This window comes from Saccopteryx leptura, chromosome 4, assembly GCF_036850995.1.
Source record: "Saccopteryx leptura isolate mSacLep1 chromosome 4, mSacLep1_pri_phased_curated, whole genome shotgun sequence".
Classification (NCBI taxonomy): domain Eukaryota; kingdom Metazoa; phylum Chordata; class Mammalia; order Chiroptera; family Emballonuridae; genus Saccopteryx; species Saccopteryx leptura.
The window spans coordinates 188110465-188136043 of record NC_089506.1 but is presented as its reverse complement, the minus strand read 5'-3'; the positions used below and the strand labels follow the sequence as shown (position 1 = coordinate 188136043).

Genomic DNA, 25579 nt, shown 5'->3' with positions numbered 1-25579 from the left:
ATTAATCATTATAATAGTTGTACTTGCCCTTGGTTTTTCTATATAGTCCAACTATTTATGGTTACTGAACATGTATAATACAACTATTAATACTCTTTCTGTGGCTTATGTAAGTGTTATACTGGATGCCAAATACAGAAAAAAATGAGACAGAAAGCAGAGCTCATATCATGATAGTTCACAGAATAGAAACGATGCAGAATTTTGTTTTTGTTTTGTTTTGTTTTTGTAATGAAGGCCATAAGTCCTGACTGCCTTCCACTTTCCAGCCCTTCCCTTTTGGGAAAAATTCAACCTCAACTCAGGTCCACAGTTGTAGTTTTACTCCAGACCCAATGGTCAACAAGACAACTTCAACACTGAGACTTCCTAGGATTGAGCTTTCTAGTACTGTGAGATCACACCATCCAAGCAAGTTTGGTCATCCATGCATTGTTTGTGTTGATTTATGACCAAAAATGAAAACTGTGAATTAAAAAAGGGGGGGATTCCATGGAAATTAATGTCATAGGATGACCTGTTTATAAATTCCTCACAGGGCAGGTCATGGTGGGTAGTCATGCCCCATGCCTATAACTTCTTTGGTGAAAGGTTATAAGCCAGCCTTGTCCATTGTTCTTATGCATCAGCGGTTCTCAACCTGTGGGTTGTGACCCCGGCAGGGGTCAAATGACCAAAACACAGGGGTCACCTAAAGCAATCGGAAAATACATATTTCCGATCGCTTTAGCCGCTGAGAAGCTGCGCTACCGTCTGCAGCAGCGCTATTCAGCTTGAACGCTCGCCATTATGGATGTGCGTTCCCAACGAATGCCTGCGGTCATGCGCAGACATGATTGCATCATCCGTCTGGGGGCCTAAGGGGCGTAGGGAAGCGGGGGTGGGGTGGGTGGGGGGAATGCTCCACAGTCCATAGCATCACATTACGTGTGTCCAGTGCTTGCTGAGGTCATCAGTGGGCAAGTGCAGCAAGTACCGGAGAACAGAAGCCTAGGAGGTGGAGAGGCAATGAGAATACATAATGCATATCAGGTATTTACATTCCGAATCATAACTGTAGCAAAATTACAGTTATGAAGTAGCCACCAAAATTATATTTGGTTTGGGTTCACCGCAACATGAGGAACTGTATTGCGGGGTCACTGCATTAGAAAGGTTAAGAACCACTGATCTAGGTTAACGCACCTCCGAAATCTCAGAAGTAATAACCTTCAAAGGGGATATCAACTCTCAAGAAAGCACATAATCTTGGGCCCTGGCCGGTTGGCTCAGTGGTAGAGCGTCAGCCTGGCGTGCAGAAGTCCTGGGTTCGATTCCTGGCCAGGGCACACAGGAGAAGCGCCCATCTGCTTCTCCACCCCTCCCCCTCTCCTTCCTCTCTGTCTTTCTCTTCCCCTCCCGCAGCCAAGGCTCCATTGGAGCAAAGATGGCCTGGGCGCTGGGGATGGCTCTTTGGCTTCTGCCCCAGGCACTAGAGTGGCTCTGGTCGCAACAGAGCGACGCCCCGGAGGGGCAGAGCATCGCCCCCTGGTGGGCAGAGCGTCGCCCCTGGTGGGTGTGCCGGGTGGATCCCGGTCGGGCGCATGCAGAAGTCTGTCTGACTGTCTCTCCTCGTTTCCAGCTTCAGAAAAATACCAAAAGAAAAAAAGAAAGCACATAATCTCGTTAATGATCCTTTCATCTAATCCCTGTATTGCTTTCTCTCACCTGCTTACATTCCTTTCTTATTTTCTTTTTTTTTTCCTTTTTAATATAGCAAGAAAAGAGAGAGAGAGGAAAAGAGAGGATCAGGAACGGAGAGAGATGAGAAGCATCACCTCATAGTTTCATCACTTTAATTGTTCATTGATTGCTCTCCACATGTGTTTTGATGGGGGGTGGGGGTCTAATTGAGCCAGTGACCCCTTGCTCAAGCCAGAGACCTTGGGCTTCAAGCCAGTGACCATGGGATCATGTGGATGATCCCATGCTCAAGCTAGTGACCTCAGGGTTTCCAACATGGGACCTCACCATCCCATATTGATGCTCTATCCACTGTACCACCACAAGTTAGGCACCTTTCTTATTTTCAAATGAATAAAAGAATATGAAAAATTGTTATTCTCCAGAGCGTTTGAGATCATGCTCTGTGCATATGTCATCAGTTTGTCTAAAATAAACTGTTATAAAAATCTCTATAGGTATGAATAGTTTTTGTATGGACAAACCTGTGTATGGTGGTAGGAGACTCAATTAAAAAACCTACTGACCACAAGAAATTCAATTAAAAATAAATAAATAAAATTATACAAGATGTTCATGTCAAAAAAACTTCCAATAAAATGAATTTGGGTGAGTCCAAGAACATCAGATGATTCTTGCCTGCCAGGGAGTGCATCCTGGAGGAATGAAGCCTCTCAAATAGCCTATACCTGTGTGTGGACACAAAGGCCAGCTTGGTGTGGGAGAGAGGAGTAGCTGGAGGAGAAGGCAGTGTCTCACGGGGGTAAAGGGAATGCTGGGGAAACTGAGGTACAGAAGAGGCTTTAGATTGATTTATAAGAGTTGCAGAGTTCCATGGCCTCATAACTAGAGGGGACATCAGGAGTGGGTGCCTGAACAACACTCAAGACACCAGGTGGTCATGCCAAACAACATTGGGACCCCAGGAAAAGATGGGCAGTGAACATTGCTTCCAGTGGGTACCAAATTTAAAAATGATTCAAATGCTTGGGGCAGGATGAATGATAAAATCGAGTGACATTTCTATAGCATCTAAACTTCAATAAACTGACTTAGTATGTTTGCCAAGCAAAGTGATTAGTGTTTATTAGATATCACAGATGAGATCATGGGAAACACTAAGGGGAAACACATCAGTGAGGCAGCTCAGCGACCAGCATTCAAGCCTGTGTCTCCAAATGCACCACCTGTCTGTTTTCTTCACAGCTTCTCCGGGTCTTGCCGATGGCGGTGATGGCCATTCTGAGCTCAACTCTGTCCTGCCCCAGTGAAAGGATGACTACTGGTTTCCAGATTCCTGCCCCTCATTCCATGGGACAATGAGGGGCTGAACCAGGCTGCTGTGCTCCACGTGGCAGTAGTAGTGGCCTCTGTCCGAAGAGGGGACTTCCACCACCACCCAGGACTGGTAAGTGCCATTTTCAGTGAGAAGACTGTCATTCTCCAACTCAGTCTCCACTACATTGCTTCCCCGAGTCCAGTACACACTAATTGACCGTGGGTAAATGTTGTTGGTCTTGCACTTGAGATACGTGCTGTGTCCTCCTGGGCCCACCTGGCTGGTGATTGACACAGAGAGAGGATCTGTGGAGAGACACAGCATGGAGGTTGAGGGTCTGAAGGGGCTGATTTCCCGTTCACCTCTCCCCCAGCCCCGGAGGCAGGGATGAGCAGAGCTCTCAGCTTTTACCTGCCTCACCAAGGAAACTTACAGATCAGGGAACATGAGGCATTCCATGAGCCTTCCTTGCTGGATAGTGGAATACCCGTGGCTACTTTCTTGCCTCCCAGCACCCCCTGCCCACCCTCATGCACTGACTGCTCAACTGAGAAATGTGAATGCCATCCATTGTTTTGTTTTTTCCCAAACCTTCAGTGGGCTTGATGGCTCCTGCCTCCCCTAGTTTGAGCCCTGCTCCTAGATTCTGCCTGCTGCTGTGATTCAGACCTTTCTCTGCCCCCTCTCACAAGAACTTGTTTCTGATTAATTCTCTTTTTCCAACTTAAAAAAATAAATATTATATTGTTATTAGAGAGAGATAGAAGGAGAGGGAAGCATCAACTCATAGTTGCTCCTTGTATGTGCCTTGAGCAGGCAAGCCAGGGGTTTTGAACCAGCAACCTCAGCACTCCAGGTTGTGGCTTTTTCCACTGCACCACCACAGGTCAGGCTCTGCTTAATATTTCAACCAAGGTGTCAGCTGTTTCAAGCAATCCTGCTCACACTTACTCATCTTCATCCTTTCTGGGCAGACGTTTTATACACCTGCCTTCTCCCCACCGCCAAGCCAACAGGCATATCATAGAGAGAAATTGACTAGAATCCTCAGGTTATGACTTAGAATGGATCAGAAAAAGCTAAGACCAGAATGGACCTCAGAATTGCCATGCCTGTCCCTGCACTTTAGTGGGAGGTAGGAAGGGGTAGAGGGTGGGGCATTTTCATAATTAATTTTGAAATGGAATCCTGATCTAACTCTCATGGATGTTACTAGTGTTAGGCCATATAGCAGGTTTCTAGTTTCAGTACAGAAGTTACTCTCACTAATTAGTTTATTCATGTGATTACCATTTTACTCAGTGGATGCTGAGTGAAGCAGATTACCCTCTGTAATGTGACTGGGCCTCCACTAATCAGTTGAAGGCCACAGAGAAGAGGCTGAGTTCTCCACAGGAAGCAGGAACTCTGTCTCCAGACTGCCTTTGGACCCGAGATGGCAGCATAATCTCTTCTCTGGTCTCCAGTGTGCTGACCTACCCTGTAGATTTCAGACTTCCCAGCATCCACAATGGTTTTGAGTTGTATCCTTAAAATAAACCTCTCTTTCTGGCATATGCATGAGACTCAAGTTTTCTCTCTGGAGAAATCTGACTAAATTCTACTACAATGTAGGATGTGATTAACAATCAAAATGTGATCAATTGTTATAAAACATATTCTTAATAGTTTGTCAGAAAATACTATAAATTTTACACTTACACAGTTTTGTTTACATTTTTCATCCTGAAATTTTGTATACTAAAATAATCCTCAGTACTCTGTCCTAAAATCCACTTTGGTTCTGCCCGAGCTCCAGCTGGCCTCCCAGGCCCAGTGTAGTAGCATCTCACTGTTGAGTGAGGGAATGGGTCTGTTTTTAAAAGCATCATCCAGTTAATATGTTTTACAAGTGCTCTATGGAGTTGTGTCTTTCTCCCTGAGAGTCAGACAGGTATGTCCAGCCATTGAAAGGAGGGAGGAACAAAAAGTTCCACCTGTGTGGGTCTTGCTCTCTCCTGGCTGCATGACCCAGGACAGGTCACTTCACTTGTCCGGGTTTTAGTTTTGTTCATTTGTCTAATAAGAATTTAGGTTCTAATTCTTTAAGGCCTTATTTAGCATGAGTCCAGAGGCTCCCTAAATGCTTCTACAAGTGTATAATCTGAGTTTGTTGACAACTTCAAATAGCCATTCCTCTTGTACACTGGGAATCTTGGCTTCATCTGGGGCCCTCTCCCCGCCCATCTATCTCCTTCATTACCTCTCTTCTGTTCTTCTCCATACCCAGCCTTTGCTTCCCAACTCACTATTTTGGGTCTTCTGGGAGAATGCAGGACCCAGAACAAGCAGCAGAGACAGCAGGACAGGCACCGTTGTGCTCATTTTGTCTGAGTGGAAGGTACTGTGCTTCTCTGTGTCCTGGAGCAGACTACTTGGAGAGAGTGCCAGTATAGTTTTGGGAATGGCTGGCTTTGAGCCCTGTTCTGGTGAGTTAAATGCACAGGCCAATGAGAATGCCAGGATGGGCTCCTCTCCCAACTGTGAGAAAACAGGATACACAGGCCAGGCTGGGCGGATGCTGTAATCAGTGAGTCTACAGACGGTCTGCCAGTGGGGAGTTCCGACAGCCAATCTGGTGTTTGGACTTTGCATGGGTCCACACATTTGTCCCCATGTTGGCAGCAGCATATGCTTATAGGAGTAGTTCTATGGTGTGGTTGGACCTGTGCTTCTCATGCCTAATTTGGAGTGTCTCCAATGATTCTGAGAAATAGCTGGTAAATAAATGCATTTCCTGCTTAAAATCAGATTAGAAATCTGTTTCACCAACTAATGATGTGACTGCTACTGAAATAGGGACAGGATGTTTTCAGGCAACAGTCACTCAGAGAAATGGAGGAAAGGGAACCAGGCTTGGTTATGGGGCCAGATTGGAGGTAAAGTCAGTTAAAAGCCCAATGTTGGGCACGGTCCTGCAGGCTGTGATAAACAGTGGAGAGCCAAACAGCTGTCTGAATCATCTATTTTGGTCAACTAGAATAAAATGCTCAGAAGGCAAATTTTTAGTTCCCAAGCGGCTGCTACCATAGGACAGTGTGATGGGCTTGAGGAATTCAAGAAAAAAGTTTGGGATATTTGAGTCCATAAGTGCTGAAAAGCTTAAAGAAATACACAGTAAATCAAAAGTAAAATGATCAATTCAAAGCACAGCCTGAAAACCAGGAAATTTCTCATACAGCAGAAGAATTCTTTTGTCTCTTCTAGTTCCAAGGACAAAAGAGATGTAAACCTAATAGAGCCTAATGATTAAAACAAGGTTTCATAACTCATTCACAAACCTAGAACGTCTAATAGTCAAGTGTGACCGAGACATTCCTACAAATCTTGTACAATTGTTACTTACAGTGGGGGACAAGAGGTCTGGAGAACAAACCAAAGTGTGGAATGGCATCAAGAAAGGCTTCATGAGAGATGTTCTGCTTAGGCAGGAGATCGAACAGGTATAGAATTTCTTCTGGCAGAGGAGAATATTTTCTAAGGAATAGTTATGGTATTTGTCATGTTCATTTTTATGTCCCTTATACTTATACCAGTGCCTGGTGTAAAAGGAGATAGTATACATTTTTTAAAATTTTTACTTTATTTTTTTAATGAGAGAGACAAATGAGGAGAGAGAGGGGCAGACAGACAAGAAAGGAGAGAAATGAGAAGCATCAACTCATAGTTACTTCACTTTAGTTGTTCATTGATTGCTTTCTCATATGTGCCTTGACCAGTGGGCGGGGGAACTACAGCTGAGCCAGTGATTCCTTGCTCAAGACAGTGACCTTGGGCTCAAGCCAGCGACCTTGAGCTCAAGCCAGGGACTTTGGGCTCAAGCCAGAGAGCATGGGGTCATGTGTATAATCCCACGCTGAAGCCAGCGACCCCGTGCTTAAGCTGGTGAGCTTGTGCTCACACCAGATGAGCCCGCACTCAAGCCGTTGACCTTGGCGTTTTGAATCTGGGTCCTCAGTGTCCCCGGCTGAGATTCTATTCACTGCACCACAGCCTGGTCAAGTAGAGACAGTAAACACTTATAAAAATAGGTGAATGGATAAATGAGCAAAAATGAAAAAGAGACAATGCCAGACTTCTGGAAAGGTCACAGAGGACAAGTTGATAGAAACAGGTTTTAGATAGCAGACTGAGGGGAAGAGTTGTGTAGTGAAAAAATCAAAAGGAAGTTGGAGGTAGAATCTATAGGACCCTCATTCAATGAGTATCTCGCTCTTCGATTAATGAGGCACATTTCACTACAGTGTGTTTTCCCTCATGGCCTGCCTTCTCCGCATACCCCATTCCTCTAAGCGTTATCAGTCCTTAGCCTTCTGTACATCTACATCATTGACAGCTATTCTCAAGATAAATTTTATTTAAATATTTTTTAGAAACTGTTTACTCATTTATTTTCTTTCAAGATAATTTTGTATGATTTTTTTTTTTTTTTTGTGACAGACAGAGAGAGACAGAGAGGGACAGACAGTCTGGAAGGGAGAGAGATGAGACACATCAATTCTTTGTTGTGGCACCTTAGTTGTTCATTGATTGCTTTCTCATATGTGTCTTGACCGGGGGTCTACAGCAGAGTGAGTGACCTCTTGCTCAAACCAGCGACTTTGGGCTTAAAGAGGTGAGCCTTGCTCAAACCAGATGAGCCCATGCTCAAGCTGGCTACCCTGGGGTTTCAAACCTGGGTCCTCCGCATCCCAGTCTGATGTTCTATTCACTGCGCCACTGCCTGGTCAGGCTCACGATAATTTTGAATGCATAAATAAAAACATGGAAGATACAGAGGAAGCTACTCCTATGGAAATTCAGGTCTTTTCCTGTGCCCCTGTGGGCCATTGGACTGTTGGCAGCCCCTCTACCCCTCAAACAGAGCAGGATGCTATTTTAAAGTAACCGTCTGAGGAATTGTGAAGAAGTAGATAATTTGTGACAATGAAGTCCTCCTGGCATGGGGCTTCCTGAAGTTACAGTGGTAGGTAGTCCTGCCTGCAGAGGAAGCTGTAGTTGATTTTAGTTGGGTGGGCAGAAAGTGACAGAGGATGGACCCACATTTGGTTCTCCAGACCCCTGCCTCCTCTCTGAATTGACTAGTCGATGCCTATGGCCCAGTCCCAAATTCAGGTCACTTTCCTGTCAAGGCCTTGTGACCCTCCCGTCTCAGCTGCCTCTGCCCTCCTGGTCAACAACAATCTTTCTACTTTTTCTTGGCAAATTATCTTTGGTCTTCGCACCTTCTCTGAAATCAGAATTCCTCTGGGGGGGGGGTTTCTCTGTGCCTTCTCCTCCTGCCCCACATCTGGCCAGCACTCAATTCTTCTGAGCTTTCCTCCCTCTCATCCGGATGGGCCCCTCATTCCTGTCATGGGCTGGGTGTGATCCAACATTCATATCTTTACTGGCCCTGGCCACTAACTTGGATTCTGGGTTTTCTCATTGATCTGAGATTTTTCTGTGATGAAGTTTTCTTATTTTTTTCAAAGTGTCATAATATTTTGAAATATTAATTGTACATTGTTGCCTCTTAACTATTTGAATTTTTCTTCCCTGCAGACCTCCTTATGTTCAGACAGGACATTATTCTGCCCCAGGGAAGGGGAATGTGGATTTCATTTCAAGAAGCTGTTTCTTAGCTTTGATTTTTTTTTTTTTTCATTTTTCTGAAGCTGGAAACAGGGAGAGACAGTCAGACAGACTCCCGCATGCGCCCGACCGGGATCCACCCGGCACGCCCACCAGGGGCGAAGCTCTGCCCACCAGGGGGCGATGCTCTGCCCATCCTGGGCGTCGCCATGTTGCGACCAGAGCCACTCCAGCGCCTGAGGCAGAGGCCACAGAGCCATCCCCAGCGCCCGGGCCATCTTTGCTCCAATGGAGCCTTGGCTGCGGGAGGGGAAGAGAGAGACAGAGAGGAAAGCGTGGCGGAGGGGTGGAGAAGCAAATGGGCGCTTCTCCTGTGTGCCCTGGCCGGGAATCGAACCCGGGTCCTCCGCACGCTAGGCCGACGCTCTACCGCTGAGCCAACCGGCCAGGGCTCTTAGCTTTGATTTTGAAATTGAAGTACCAAATAAAAAAGTATAGTCCTTAAATTAAGGCTTTTGAGAAAGATAAGAGAGTTAGCTCAGCATTCTGAAGGCTCAGCTTAGGGGGTAGAGTTTGGATAATTTGGAGTACATGTCATTAATGTTATTAATGTGATCAATTGTTTTAAAACTCATATTTTGACAGTCTACGTATGTAATGAATTCAAAACCTGAATAGTTTAGCTTATTTTTCTTCATTTTGTTTGCCCCTCAACCCCCCAAAAAGGGCCTCATTCTCCATCTTAGAATTGACTGGTTCTTCCCAAGCTCCCCATGGTATGCTCTCCCAGATACTTGCCTTCCAGGCCCACTGGCATAGCCTGTGGGGTGAGGGCATAGGTGTCCTTCAGGAATCATCCCTCCAGATCACCTGCCTTCACACTTTCCCCTTAGGGTTGCTGTCTCTTTCCCTGGGGGTCAGACAGGTACATCTAGTCACTGGAAAAAAGAAGAAACAAAAAGTTCCACGTGTGTGATTCTTACTCTGTCCTGGGAATGTGACCCTAGGTAAGGTCACTTTGTTTCTCTGGGTCTTGGTTTTGCTCATCTGTATACTAAAAATTTTTAAATCATTATTCTTTGAGGTCTGATTTAGAATAAGTCCAGAGGCTTCTTGAATCCTTCTAGAAGAGTGTGTGCTGAGTTAGTTCAGGGCCTCAACAGCCTTTCCCACTGTACACTGGGAGTTCCAGCTCCATCAGGGTCCTTTCTCCCGTCATCCCATTCATCACCTCTCCTCCATTCTTCTCCACAGCTAGCCTTTGTTTCCACACTCAGCAGCTTGGGTCTCCAAGGGCACTTCAGGACTCAGAGGAGCAGCAGGGACAGCAGGAAAGGCACTATTGTGCTCATGGTTCTTGACTAGAGGATTCTCAACTTTCTGAGGTCCAGGAGCATGGAGCAGACTATTTGGAGACAGAGCCAGGTGTCGTTTTGGGAATGGCTGGCTTTGAGCCCTGCCAGATGAGGTGAATGCACAGGTGAGAGTGCCAGGATGAACTCCTTACCTGACTGAGAAAACAGGATATTAGTCCTAGCTGGGCAGATGTCTGCTTATTGAGTCTGAGACCTGGGACAGGTGATCTGGGGACTGTGACCTTGTCCAGCGCTTCCATGCTGTGGCTTTTATTGCTTCTGTTGGCAGTAGCATGTTATTATAGGACGGGTTCCATGGTGTGGTTTGGCCTATATTTCTTCTGCCTAATTTGAGTGTGGGTTCTTCAGGCTCTCCACTGATTCTTGAAGAAACCTGTAAATAAATTTATTTTCTGCTTAAAGTTGGAATAAGAATTTGTTTCTAGGGGTGATGTCACAGAAATGGCGCCGTGAGCAGCACGTCCGACCGATCTCCCCAAAATCTCAACAAATTTATCAACTAGAAACAGAAAAATTTATCCTCGGAGCATTCCGGAGTTCCACCCACACACTGAAAGCGAAAGGACTGTTGCCGAGGAGGGAGTACGCCTGTGGTGAGTCAACCCACATGTGCAACTGCCCACCCACACTCGGGGAGCGGCAGCCTAGGCACTGGCGGCAGCTGGCGTGCCCTGTGAAACCGCGCATGCGCCCCGTGACGCGGTCCGGAGAGTCCCCGGCCACCGGCGTGCCCCGAGAAACCACGCGCGCGCCCCGTGCCGCGGTCCAGAGAGTCCCCTGCCACCGGCGTGCCCCGAGAAACCGCGTGCGCCCCGTGCCGCGGTCCGGAGAGTCCCGGCCACTGGCGTGCACTGAGAAACCGCACGCGAGCCCTGTGCCACGGTCCAGGAGGGGCGCCAAGCCTGTCTTTCCTAGTCGGGAGATTCTCTCCGTGGGCGGGGCACCTCACCCAGCCATTCAAGCTAACAATCAAGCGTTGGTGGAGGGGTGCGCAGGCAGCCTGAAATACTTTCTGGAGCACAGCTGCGGGTCCAATCACTGAAATTAGCTTAACCTACGAAATCTGCGCACCCATGGGGCTCTAATTGATAAGATCTCTCCCAGTTCAGCGATCCAAGACAAGAGGCGTTATATTTTTCAGTGCCTTTCGCTAAAGGGGCGGGGGCAACTTCTGATTGACAGAGCCTCCATATTCAGGGATATACCTAACAAGAGGAACTTGGCAGATATTAAGATCTATACAGCAAGCAGCGAATAGTGCATCTTCTTCCCAGCCGAAACAGGCTACAAAGTGTGAAAAGCCTGGGTTGAGTGGTCCAACTGAATGGTAGGCGCTGAACAGTCACCTTGACAACAATTGACTCCCAGCCCCACCTGATTACACTGGAGGCTCTGACTGCCAGAGCCTTACCCAGAGCCTTGCGCGGAGTGAGGATAGAGTAGGGATTTCCCAGCTCTTTGAGCCTCTTACTCCCCAGACAGAAGCAGTGGCAGCCTCATAGCTGGATCACCAGGCTGCTAATTCAGGAAGGGGAGACTAGGAGAGAGACTCCAGGAAAGCAAACTCTCTCATTGTTGGACTCTGCAAACGCCAAGAAGCCTTGACTACCAGCGAGACTAAAGCCAATTATATGACATTGCCATAGAATCCCATCAACTACAAATCCCTACCTAAGCGTGACACAGGGGCAGAACCTGGGGTACAGAGTCACCGACCAGGAAGAGGGAGAGAAAAAAAAAAGGAAGAAGTTAACCTCTCAAAATCAAGAAAAATCCACAGACTTTATAACTTGTTCCACTAATTCTTTGTTGTTGTTGTTTATTTCTTCTTTCTTATTGCCTTTATTATTATTTGTATTTCCTCCACCTCGGTCCTTTTATTCTCTGCCCATCTTATGCTACACTTTTCTTGAACTACACTACCCATGAGTGTTACATTTTATTTCTTTTCTTCATCCTTACTCTCCTTTAGGGTTACACTCCAAAACCCTTAACTCTCACTCTCTCCCCTTTTGTTTTTTTTGTTTGTTTGTTTTTGGTTTTTTTCCTTTCCTTTTTTTCTTCCTTCGTTTCTCTCTTTTTCTTACTTTCTCCTTTCTATTCGTTTCTTCTTTTCTCCTTTTACTTTTCCTCCCATTCAATCCTCAATCACGAACAAATTATTTAATTTGGGACTCAAGTTTTTTTGTTTTTTTTTTCCTGCTTTTGTTCTTGGTTTTCCTTTGTTTGTTTGTTTTTGTGGCATTTTGGGTACTTTTTACTTTGCTTTTTAACTCACTAGCATTCCTCCCAACCCAAAGTCTCCATTGTATTTAGTCTTCGCTCCACTTATTACAACAGATTTTTACTTATTATTTTTATTTTTTCTTCTTTAAATATTATTATTTTTTCTCTCCTTTTTTCTGTTTCCCTCTTATCCCTCTCATTATATCTCTTAGTCGACCATCACTTACAAGCAAATCATTTTATGCTTGTCTAAGATTTTCTCCTCTTTTTTTTTTTGCACTTAGTAGGTCCCTACTCCCTTTTTTGCCCCTTGAACTCTTCACCCCAAATCAGGCCCTCCGTTATAGGCAGTTTTTGTTCCATTTAGCATAATATAATTCACAGGTCATCACGATATTTCCCTAAGGAGGTGAGAGGAGGGGAAGAGAAGAAAGAAAAAAGGGGGAAATAATAAATTATTACTTTTTTGTGTGTGGAGTGTTTTCCTTTTTTTTTCTTCATTTTTTTTCTTTTTATTCTTTATTAATTCTAATTAACACTATCAACAAGACCACCTTCAGATGCCAATAAGAAAAAGGAAATCGAATATTATGGATACAAAAGATAGAGAGGTAACACAAATAGATGTGGAAAAATCTATGGAGAAAAGATTTAACATATTGGTAGCCTTGGAGCCAAATGACAGAGAATTTAAAATAGAAATCTTAAAAATACTCAGGGATATACAAGAAAACACAGAAAGGCAATTTAGGGAAATCAGAAAACAACTCAACGATCACAAAGAATATATTACCAAGGAAATTGAAACTATAAAAACAAATCAAACAGAGATGAAAAACTCAATTCACGAGCTGAAAAACGAAGTAACAAGCTTAGCTAATAGAACAGCCCAGATAGAAGATAGGATTAGTGAAATAGAATACAAGCAACTTGAGGCACAACAGAGAGAAGAAGAAAGAGACTCAAAAATAATAAAAAACGAGAAAGCCCTACAGGAATTGTCTGACTCCATCAGAAAGAATAACATAAGAATAATAGGTATATCAGAGGGAGAAGAGAAAGAAAATGGAATGGAGAATATACTCAAACAAATAATAGATGAGAACTTCCCAAGCCTGTGGAAAGAACTAAAGCCTCAAATTCAAGAAGCAAACAGAACACCGAGTTTTCTTAACCCCAACAAACCCACTCCAAGGCACATCATAATGAAGATGACACAAACCAATGACAAAGAAAAAATTCTCAAGGCAGCCAGGGAAAAGAAGAGTACAACATATAAAGGAAGGCCTATTAGATTATCATCAGATTTCTCAGCAGAAACTCTACAAGCTAGAAGAGAGTGGACCCCAATATTTAAAGCCCTGAAAGAGAGGAACTTTCAGCCAAGAATACTATACCCATCAAAGTTATCCTTCAAGTACGAAGGAGATATAAAAACATTCACAAATACAGAAAAGATGAGAGAATTTATCAGCAGAAAGCCCCCACTCCAGGAAATACTAAAGGGGGTTTTCCAACCAGATTCAAAGAACAAAAGAAAACAAAACCACAAGTAACAGCTCCACCAAGAACACAATAAAACCAAACTTAAACTGTGACAACAAAAGAAAAAAAAAGGGGAGAAAGGATGAAGATTAACAGTAGCAAAGGACGATGAAGCGCAGAAATACTCATAAGAAAGGGTACTACCATGAATATGGTAGGTACCCTTTTCATTACTTAATGGTAACCACCCTTGAAAAAACCACCACAAAAACACTTGACTTAAAAAAGGTAGCAACAGAGGAAAGAAGTATGGAATACAAACAAACAAAAACAAACAATAGAAAAACAAAAGAGAAGAATCAAACAAGATACAAAACTAACAGAAAGCAATTTATAAAATGGCAATAGGGAAACCACAAGTGTCAATAATTACACTAAATGTAAATGGATTAAACTTACCAATAAAAAGACACAGAGTAGCAGAATGGATTAAAAAAGAAAATCCAACTGTATGCTGCCTACAAGAAACTCATCTAAGCAACAAGGATAAAAACAAATTCAAAGTGAAAGGCTGGAAAACAATACTCCAAGCAAACAACACCCAAAAAAAAGCAGGTGTAGCAATACTCATATCTGATAATGCTGACTACAAGACAGAAAAAGTGATGGACTAGGGTGACGTCACGGAAATGGCGCCGTGAGTAGCGCGTCCGACAGATCTCCCCAAAATCACAACAAATTTATCAACTAGAAACAGGAAAATTTATCTTCGGAGCAAACTGAAAGCAAAAGGACTGTTATCGCTCGAATCTGAGAGACGAGGGTGTGGAGAAAGCTACCGCAGGGACGTTCATTCAAGCCGCGAGAAAGTTCGCCTGTGTGCTATCAACAAGACCACCCTCAGATGCCAATAAGAAAGAGGAAATCGAATATTATGGATACAAAAGAAAGAGAGGTAACACAAATAGATGTGGAAAAATCTATGGAGAAAAGACTTAACATATTGGAAGCCTTGGAGCTAAATGACAGAGAATTTAAAATAGAAATCTTAAAAATACTCAGAGATATACAAGAAAACACGGAAAGGCAATATAGGGAGATCAGAAAACAACTCAATGAACACAAAGAATATATTACCAAGGAAATTGAAACTATAAAAACAAATCAAACAGAAATGAAAAACTCAATTCACGAGCTGAAAAACGAGGTAACAAGCTTAGCTAGCAGAACAACCCAGATTGAAGATAGGATTAGTGAAATAGAAGACAAACAACTTGAGGCACAACAGAGAGAAGAAGAAAGAGACTCAAAAATAATAAAAAACGAGAAAGCCCTACAGGAATTGTCTGACTCCATCAGAAAGAATAACATAAGAATAATAGGTATATCAGAGGGAGAAGAGAAAGAAAATGGAATGGAGAATATACTCAAACAAATAATAGACGAGAACTTCCCAAGCCTGTGGAAAGAACTAAAGCCTCAAATTCAAGAAGCAAACAGAACACCGAGTTTTCTTAACCCCAACAAACCCACTCCAAGGCACATCATAATAAAGATGACACAAACCAATGACAAAGAAAAAATTCTCAAGGCAGCCAGGGAAAAGAAGAGTACAACATATAAAGAAAGGCCTATTAGATTATCATCAGATTTCTCAGCAGAAACTCTACAAGCTAGAAGAGAGTGGACCCCAATATTTAAAGCCCTGAAAGAGAGGAACTTTCAGCCAAGAATACTATACCCATCAAAGCTATCCTTCAAGTATGAAGGAGATATAAAAACATTCACAAATACAGAAAAGATGAGAGAATTTATCAAGAGAAAGCCCCCACTCCAGGAAATACTAAAGGGGGTTTTCCAACCAGATTCAAAGAACAAAAGAAAACAACACCACAAGTAACAGCTCCACCAAGAACACAATAAAACCAAACTTAAACTGTGACAACAAAGGGAAAAAAAAAAGGGGGGAGAGAATGGAGATTAACAGTAGCAAAGGACGATGAAGTGCAGAAATACTTATAAGATAGGGTACTACAATGAATATGGTAGGTACCCTTTTCATTACTTAATGGTAACCACCCTAGAAAAAACCACCACAAAAACACATGACTTAAAAAAGGTAGCAACAGAGGAAAGAAGTATGGAACACAAACAAACAGAAACAAATGATGGAAAAACAAAAGAGAAGAATCAAACTAGATACAAAACTAACAGAAAGCAATTTATAAAATGGCAGTAGGGAACCCACAAGTGTCAATAATTACACTAAATGTAAATGGATTAAACTTACCAATAAAAAGACACAGAGTAGCAGAATGGATTAAAAAAGAAAATCCAACTATATGCTGCCTACAAGAAACACATCTAAGCAACAAGGATAAAAACAAATTCAAAGTGAAAGGATGGAAAACAATACTCCAAGCAAACAACACCAAAAAAAAAGCAGGTGTAGCAATACTCATATCTGATAATGCTGACTACAAGACAGAAAAAGTACTCAGAGACAAAAATGGTCACTTCATAATGATTAAGGGGACACTGAATCAAGAAGACATAACAATCCTTAATATATATGCACCAAACCAAGGAGCACCAAAATATATAAGACAGCTACTTATTGACCTTAAAACAAAAACTAACAAAAATACAATCATACTTGGAGACCTCAATACTCCGCTGACGGCTCTAGATCGGTCATCCAAACAGAGAATCAATAAAGATATAGTGGCCTTGAACGAAATACTAGAACACCTGGATATGATAGACATCTACAGGACACTTCATCCCAAAGCGACAGAGTATACATTTTTCTCTAGTGTACATGGAACATTCTCAAGAATTGACCATATGTTGGGCCACAAAGACAATATCAGCAAATTTAAAAAAATTGAAATTGTACCAAGCATATTTTCTGATCATAAAGCCTTGAAACTAGAATGCAACTGCAAAAAAGAGGAAAAAAATCCCACAAAAATGTGGAAACTAAACAACATGCTTCTAAAAAATGAATGGGTCAAAGAAGAAATAAGCACAGAGATCAAAAGATACATACAGACAAATGAAAATGAAAATACGACATATCAGAATCTCTGGGATGCTGCAAAAGCAGTAATAAGAGGAAAGTTCATATCACTTCAGGCCTATATGAACAAACAAGAAAGAGCCGAAGTAAACCACTTAACTTCACACCTTAAGGAACTAGAAAAAGAAGAACAAAGACAACCCAAAACCAGCCGAAGAAAGGAGATAATAAAAATCAGAGCAGAAATAAATGAAATAGAGAACAGAAAAACTATAGAAAAAATCAATAAAACAAGGAGCTGGTTCTTTGAAAAGATCAACAAAATTGACAAACCCTTGGCAAGACTCACCAAGGAAAAAAGGCACAGGACTCAAATAAATAAAATCCAAAATGAAAGAGGAGAGATCACCACAGACATCATAGATATACAAAGAATTATTGTAGAATACTATGAAAAATTATATGCCACCAAATACAACAATCTAGAAGAAATGGATAAATTCCTAGAACAATACAACCTTCCTAGACTGAGTCATGAAGAAGCAGAAAGCCTAAACAGACCAATCAGCAGGGAGGAAATAGAAAAAACTATTAAAAACCTCCCCAAAAATAAAAGTCCAGGCCCAGATGGTTATACTAGTGAATTCTATCAAACATTCAAAGAAGACTTGGTTCCTATTCTACTCAAAGTCTTCCAAAAAATTGAAGAAGAAGCAATACTTCCGAACACATTTTATGAGGCCAACATAACCCTCATACCAAAACCTGGCAAGGATGGCACAAAGAAAGAAAACTACAGACCAATATCTCTAATGAATACAGATGCTAAAATTCTAAACAAAATACTGGCAAACCGAATACAACAACATATTAAAAAAATAATACATCATGATCAAGTGGGATTCATCCCAGAATCTCAAGGATGGTTCAACATACGCAAAACGGTTAACGTAATACACCATATCAACAAAACAAAGAACAAAAACCATATGATCTTATCAATAGATGCAGAAAAGGCTTTTGATAAAATACAACACAATTTTATGTTTAAGACTCTCAACAAAATGGGTATAGAAGGAAAATATCTCAACATGATAAAGGCCATATATGATAAACCATCAGCCAACATCATTTTAAATGGCATAAAACTGAGGACTTTCCACCTTAAATCAGGAACAAGACAGGGTTGTCCACTCTCTCCACTCTTATTTAACGTGGTGCTAGAAGTTCTGCCCAGAGCAATAAGACAAGACAAAGAAATAAAAGGCATCCATATTGGAAAAGAAGAAGTAAAGGTATCACTTTTTGCTGATGATATGATCCTATACATCGAAAACCCGAAGGACTCCACAAAAAGATTATTAGAAACAATAAACCAATACAGTAAGGTCGCAGGATACAAAATTAACATACAGAAGTCCATAGCCTTTCTCTATGCCAACAATGAAATATTAGAAAACGAACTCAAAAAAATAATCCCCTTCACGATTGCAACAAAAAAAATAAAATACCTAGGAATAAACATAACAAAGAATGTAAAGGACCTATATAATGAAAATTACAAAGCATTGTTAAGAGAAATCGAAAAAGATACAATGAGATGGAAAAATATTCCTTGTTCTTGGATAGGAAGAATAAATATAATCAAAATGGCCATATTACCCAAAGCAATATACAAATTTAATGCAATTCCCATCAAAATCCCTATGGGATTTTTTAAAGAAATGGAACAAAAAATCATCAGATTTATATGGAACTATAAAAAACCCCGAATAGCCAAAACAATCCTAAGGAAAAAGAATGAAGCTGGGGGCATTACAATACCTGACTTTAAACTATATTATAGGGCCACAATAATCAAAACAGCATGGTATTGGCAGAAAAATAGACACTCAGACCAATGGAACAGAATAAAAAGCCCAGAAATAAAACCACATATATATGGTCAAATAATCTTTGATAAAGGGGCCAACAACACACAATGGAGAAAAGAAAGCCTCTTCAACAAATGGTGTTGGGAAAACTGGAAAGCCACATGCAAAAGAATGAAACTCGACTACAGCCTGTCCCCGTGTACTAAAATTAATTCAAAATGGATCAAAGACCTAAATATAAGACCTGAAACAATAAAGTACATAGAAGAAGACATAGGTACTAAACTCATGGACCTGGGTTTTAAAGAACATTTTATGAACTTGACTCCAATGGCAAGAGAAGTGAAGGCAAAGATAAATGAATGGGACTACATCAGAATAAAAAGTTTTTGCTCAGCAAGAGAAACTGATATAAAAATAAACAGACAGCCAACTAAATGGGAAATGATATTTTCAAACAACAGCTCAGATAAGGGCCTAATTTCCAAAATTTACAAAGAACTCATAAAACTCAACAACAAACAAACAAACAATCCAATAAAAAAATGGGAAGAAGACATGAATAGACACTTCTCCCAGGAAGAGATACAAATGGCCAACAGATATATGAAAAAATGCTCAGCTTCATTAGTTATTAGGGAAATGCAAATCAAAACTACAATGAGATACCACCTCACCCCTGTTAGATTAGCTATGATCAACAAGACGGGTAATAGCAAATGTTGGAGAGGCTGTGGAGAAAAAGGAACCCTCATTCACTGTTGGTGGGACTGTAAAGTAGTACAACCATTATGGAGGAAAGTATGGTGGTTCCTCAAAAAACTGCAAATAGAACTACCTTATGACCCAGCAATCCCTCTACTGGGTATATACCCCAAAACCTCAGAAACATTGATACGTGAAGACACATGTAGCCCCATGTTCATTGCAGCACTGTTCACAGTGGCCAAGACATGGAAACAACCAAAAAGCCCTTCAATAGAAGACTGGATAAAGAAGATGTGGCACATATACACTATGGAATACTACTCAGCCATAAGAAACGATGACATCAGATCATTTACAGCAAAATGGTGGGATCTTGATAACATTATAAGGAGTGAAATAAGTAAATCAGAAAAAAACAAGAACTACATGATTCCATACATTGGTGGAACATAAAAATGAGACTAAGAGACATGGACAAATGTGTGGTGGTTACCAGGGGTGGGGGGAGGGAGGACAGGGGGAGAGTTAGGGGGAGGGGGAGGGGCACAGAGAACTAGATAGAGGGTGGCGAAGGACAATCTGACTTTGGGCGAGGGGTATGCAACATAATTTAATGACAAAATAACCTAGACATGTTTTCTTTGAATATATGTACCCTGATTTATTAATGTCATCCCATTACCATTAATAAAAATTTATTTAAAAAAAAAAAAAAAAATAAAGACAGAAAAAGTACTCAGAGATAAAAATGGTTTCATAATGATTAAGGGGACACTGAATCAAGAAGACATAACAATCCTTAATATATATGCACCAAACCAAGGAGCACCAAAATATATAAGACAGCTACTTATTGACCTTAAAACAAAAACTGACAAAAATACAATCATACTTGGAGACCTCAATACACTGCTGACGGCTCTAGATCGGTCATCCAAACAGAGAATCAATAAAGATATAGTGGCCTTAAACGAAATACTAGAACACCTGGATATGATAGACATCTACAGGACACTTCATCCCAAAGCGACATAGTATACATTTGTCTCTAGTGTACATGGAACATTTTCAAGAATTGACCATATATTGGGCCACAAAGACAATATCAGCAAATTTAGAAAAATTGAAATAATACCAATCATATTCTCTGATCATAAAGCCTTGATACTAGAATTCAACTGTAAAAAAGAGGGGGAAAACCCCACAAAATTGTGGAAACTAAACAACATACTTCTAAAAAATGAATGGGTCAAAGAAGAAATAAGCGCAGAGATCAAAAGATATATACAGACAAATGAAAATGAAAATACGACAGATCAGAATCTATGGGATGCAGCAAAAGCAGTAATAAGGGGAAAGCTCATATCACTTCAGGCCTATATGAACAAACAAGAAAGAGCCGAAGTAAACCACTTAACTTCACACCTTAAGGAACTAGAAAAAGAAGAACAAAGACAACCCAAAACCAGCCGAAGAAAGGAGATAATAAAAATCAGAGCAGAAATAAATGAAATAGAGAACAGAAAAACTATAGAAAAAATCAATAAAACAAGGATCTGGTTCTTTGAAAAGATCAACAAAATCGACAAACCCTTGGCAAGACTCACCAAGGAAAAAAGACACAGAACTCAAATAAATAAAATCCAAAATGAAAGAGGAGAGATCACCACAGACATCATAAATATACAAAGAATTATTGTAGAATACTATGAAAAACTATATGCCACCAAATACAACAATCTAGAAGAAATGGATAAATTCCTAGAACAATACAACCTTCCTAGACTGAGTCATGAAGAAGCAGAAAGCCTAAACAGACCGATTAACAGGGAGGAAATAGAAAAAGTTATTAAAAACCTCTGCAAAAATAAAAGTCCAGGCCCAGACGGTTATACTAGTAAATTCTATCAAACATTCAAAGAAGACTTAGTTCCTATTCTACTCAAAGTCTTCCAAAAAATTGAAGAAGCAATACTTCCAAACACATTTTATGAGGCCAACATAACCCTCACACCGAAACCTGGCAAGGACGGCACAAAGAAAGAAAACTACAGACCAATATCTCTAATGAATACAGATGCTAAAATTCTAAACAAAATACTGGCAAATCGAATACAACAACATATTAAAAAAATAATACATCATGATCAAGTGGGATTCATCCCAGAATCTCAAGGATGGTTCAACATACATAAAACAGTTAACGTAATACACCATATCAACAAAACAAAGAACAAAAACCACATGATCTTATCAATAGACGCAGAAAAGGCTTTTGATAAAATACAACACAATTTTATGTTTAAGACTCTCAACAAAATGGTTATAGAAGGAAAATACCTCAACATAATAAAGGCCATATATGATAAACCATCAGCCAACATCATATTAAATGGCGTAAAATTTAGGACTTTCCACCTTAAATCAGGAACACGACAGGGTTGTCCACTCTCTCCACTCTTATTTACCGTGGTGCTAGAAGTTCTGGCCAGAGCAATCAGACAAGACAAAGAAATAAAAGGCATCCATATTGGAAAAGAAGAAGTAAAGGTATCACTTTTTGCTGATGATATGATACTATACATCGAAAACCCTAAGGACTCCACAAAAAGATTATTAGAAACAATAAACCAATACAGTAAGGTCGCAGAATACAAAATTAACATACAAAAGTCCATAGCCTTTCTATATGCCAACAATGAAACAACTGAGAAGGAACTCAAAAGAATAATCCCCTTCACGATTGCAACAACAACAAAAAATACTTAGGAATAAACATAACAAAGAATGTAAAGGACCTATATAAAGAAAACTACAAGGCATTGCTAAGAGAAATAGAAAAAGGCACAATGAGATGGAAAAATATTCCTTGTTCTTGGATAGGAAGAATAAATATAATTAAAATAGCCATATTACCCAAAGTAATTTATAAATTTAATGCAATTTCCATCAAAATTCCGATGACATTTTTTAAAGAAATGGAACAAAAAATCATAAGATTTATATGGAACTATAAAAAACCCCGAATAGCCAAAGCAATCCTAAGGAAAAAGAATGAAGCTGGGGGCATTACAATACCTGACTTTAAACTATATTGTAGGGCCACAATAATCAAAACTGCATGGTATTGGCAGAAAAATAGACACTCAGACCAATGGAACAGAATAGAAAGCCCAGAAATAAAACCACATATATATGGTCAAATAATCTTTGATAAAGGGGCCAACAACACACAATGGAGAAAAGAAAGCCTCTTCAACAAATGGTGTTGGGAAAACTGGAAAGCCACATGCAAAAGAATGAAACTCGACTACAGCCTGTCCCCGTGTACCAAAATTAATTCAAAATGGATCAAAGACCTAAATATAAGATCTGAAACAATAAAGTACATAGGAGAAGACATAGGTACTAAACTCATGGACCTGGGTTTTAAAGAACATTTTATGAACTTGACTCCAATGGCAAGAGAAATGAAGGCAAAGATAAATGAATGGGACTACATCAGAATAAAAAGTTTTTGCTCAGCAAGAGAAACTGATATCAAAATAAACAGACAGCCAACTAAATGGGAACTGATATTTTCAAACAACAGCTCAGATAAGGGCCTAATAACCAAAATTTACAAAGAACTCATAAAACTCAACAACAAACAAACAATCCAATAAAAAAATGAGAAGAGGACATGAACAGACACTTCTCCCAGGAAGAAATACAAATGGCCAACAGATATATGAAAAGATGCTCAGCTTCATTAGTTATTAGAGAAATGCAAATCAAAACTACAATGATATACCTCCTCACCCCTGTTAGATTAGCTGTTATCAACAAGACGGGTAATAGCAAATGTTGGAGAGGCTGTGGAAAAAAAGGAACCCTCATACACTGTTGGTGGGAATGTAAAGTAGTACAACCATTATGGAGGAAAGTATGGTGGTTCCTCAAAAAACTGAAAATAGTACTACCTTATGACCCAGCAATCCCTCTACTGGGTATATACCCCAAAACCTCAGAATCATTGATATGTAAAGGCACATGTAGCCCCATGTTCATTGCAGCACTGTTCACAGTGGCCAAGACATGGAAACAACCAAAAAGCCCTTCAATAGAAGACTGGATAAAGAAGATGTGGCACATATACACTATGGAATACTACTCAGCCATAAGAAATGATGACATCAGATCATTTACAGCAAAATGGTGGGATCTTGATAACATTATACGGAGTGAAATAAGTAAATCAGAAAAAAACAAGAACTACATGATTCCATACATTTGTGGAACATAAAAACGAGACTAAGAGACATGGACAAGAGAGTGGTGGTTACCAGGGGTGGGGGGAGGGAAGATGCAGGAGGGAGGGAGAAAGAGAGTTAGGGGGAGGGGGAGGGGCACAGAGAAAACTAGATAGAGGGTGACAGAGGACAATCTGACTCTGGGTGAGGGGTATGCAACATAATTTAATGACAAGAAAACCTAGACATGTTTTCTTTGAATATATGTACCCTGAATTATTAATGTCATCCCATTAACATTAATAAAAATTTATAAATAAAAAAAAAAGAATTTGTTTCTACAACAGATTTAATGATGTGACTCCTACTGAAATGAGGAAAGGACTGTCTTAAAGCAACATTCGCGAAGGGAAATGGAGGAATGGAAACCACGTTTGGTTATAGAACCATATATTAGCTAAAGCCAATGAAAACACAAATATCTTTGGGATGTTCTTACAGACCTGAATATGCAGTGGAGGGAGAAACTGCTCATTTAGTTAGGCCTTGTCAACTAAACATAATGCTCGTTGAAGGCAAAATTTTATTTTCTAAGAGGCTGCTAGTATCAGATAGTGTGAAGGCCTTGACAATTCAAGGACTAAATCTGGGATGGTTGTCTGATCAGTGGAAGCATAGTAGATAGAACATTGACCTGGGATGCTGAGCATTCAGGTTTGAAACAATGAGGTTACCGCCTTGAATGCAAGCTTGCCTGCTTGAGCATGGTCTTGCCAGCTTGAGTGTGGGATCATCAACATCATCTCATGGTCACTAGTTTGAGCTCAAAGGTTGCTGGCTTAAAGTCCAAGGTTACTGGCTTGAACCCAATATTGCTGATTTGAGCAAGGGGTCACTGGCTCACCTTGATCCCTCCAGTTAAGGCACATATGAGAAGCAATTAATGAACAACTAAGGTGCCACAGCTATGAGCTGATGCTTCCCATCTCTCTCTCTCTCTCTCTCTCTCTCTCTCTCTCACTCTCTCTCTCTCTCTCAAAAAAAAAATCTAGGATAGTTAATTCTATAAGTGCTGGAAAGATTAAAGAAAAAAAAGCCAAAAGCAGAAGTTATTGACTCAAGCAGAGTCTGAACACCAGGCAATTCCTATTATGGTGCAGAAAGAATATTTTATCTTTTCTAGTTGCGAGAATAAAATGGATGAAACTTAATAATGCCTAATGTTTAAAACCTAAGAACAAAAAATGAGCTTTCATAACTTATATACAAAAACCTAAAAAAAAATCAATAACCAACTCTGACCAAGACACTCTTACCTATCTTATACAATTGTAATATGATGAGTGTAGGCAAGAGCTTCATTAGAAAAGGAAGTCAAGTGTGAAATGGCATTGGCAAAGGCTTCACAAGAAATGGAAACAGGAATAAAATTTCTGTTTGCACCTAAAGGGCAAATTTTATAAGAATAGGGCTGGTGGGTGCCATGTTCATTTCTCTGTCCCTAGCAATAGTTCATTTCCTGGCAGAAAGAAGACAATGAATAAACATTTACAAAAATAGATCAATGGGTGAATGAACAAAAACCAAAAGGGACAGCACCAGACCTATCTGAGAGTCTCTTTCAAACTTAGTGGTATAGAGTTCAGTGAGAAGATTGAGGTGTTGGGCAGGTTGCATGGTATATATTCAGAAGGGATATAGAGAATTTTAAGAACTATTATCTTGGAAAACCAACTTTGAACTAAACTAAGAGGACTCTTCAACCAAGGAACACTGAAGAAGCCACACGGAGACTGGTAGAAAAATCAGAAATGCGGAGAGGGCTGCCCAGCTCCCCAGAGCGAAGGGCAGCTGGAAGAGACTCATGTGTCTGTAAGTAAGTTTAGCAGAGAGGGGAGGGTCCTCAACCCCAGGTACAAAGCCCCAGCCTGCAGCTCCAGAGACTAGAAGAGGAATATGGACAGTATTTAGCTGGAAACAAGACAGGATACTGTTTGTGAGAAAGAGACAGATTTCTCAAACCCAGGATTCTTCTTAAAGGG

General features: G+C 40.7%; 1 protein-coding gene across 2 annotated transcripts in view; it reads right to left on the bottom strand.

Moving 5' to 3' along the window:
- Positions 1 to 2683: 2683 nt before the first annotated feature.
- LOC136403456 (zinc-alpha-2-glycoprotein-like) overlaps positions 2684 to 25579 on the bottom strand; it is a 52801-nt gene continuing 29905 nt past the window's right edge. Inside the window, exons 1-2 of one of the 2 annotated variants that reach the window (XR_010751139.1) lie at positions 5290 to 5579; positions 2684 to 3306 (exon numbers count right to left, since the gene is read on the bottom strand). Coding sequence is in view for 1 of the 2 variants with exons in the window: in XM_066382201.1 (XP_066238298.1) it covers positions 3002 to 3306 (305 nt within the window). In the remaining variant the exon portion in view is untranslated. Of the gene's footprint in view, positions 3307 to 5289; positions 5580 to 25579 lie in introns of those variants that run through there. The other variant, XM_066382201.1, reaches the window with a different exon arrangement.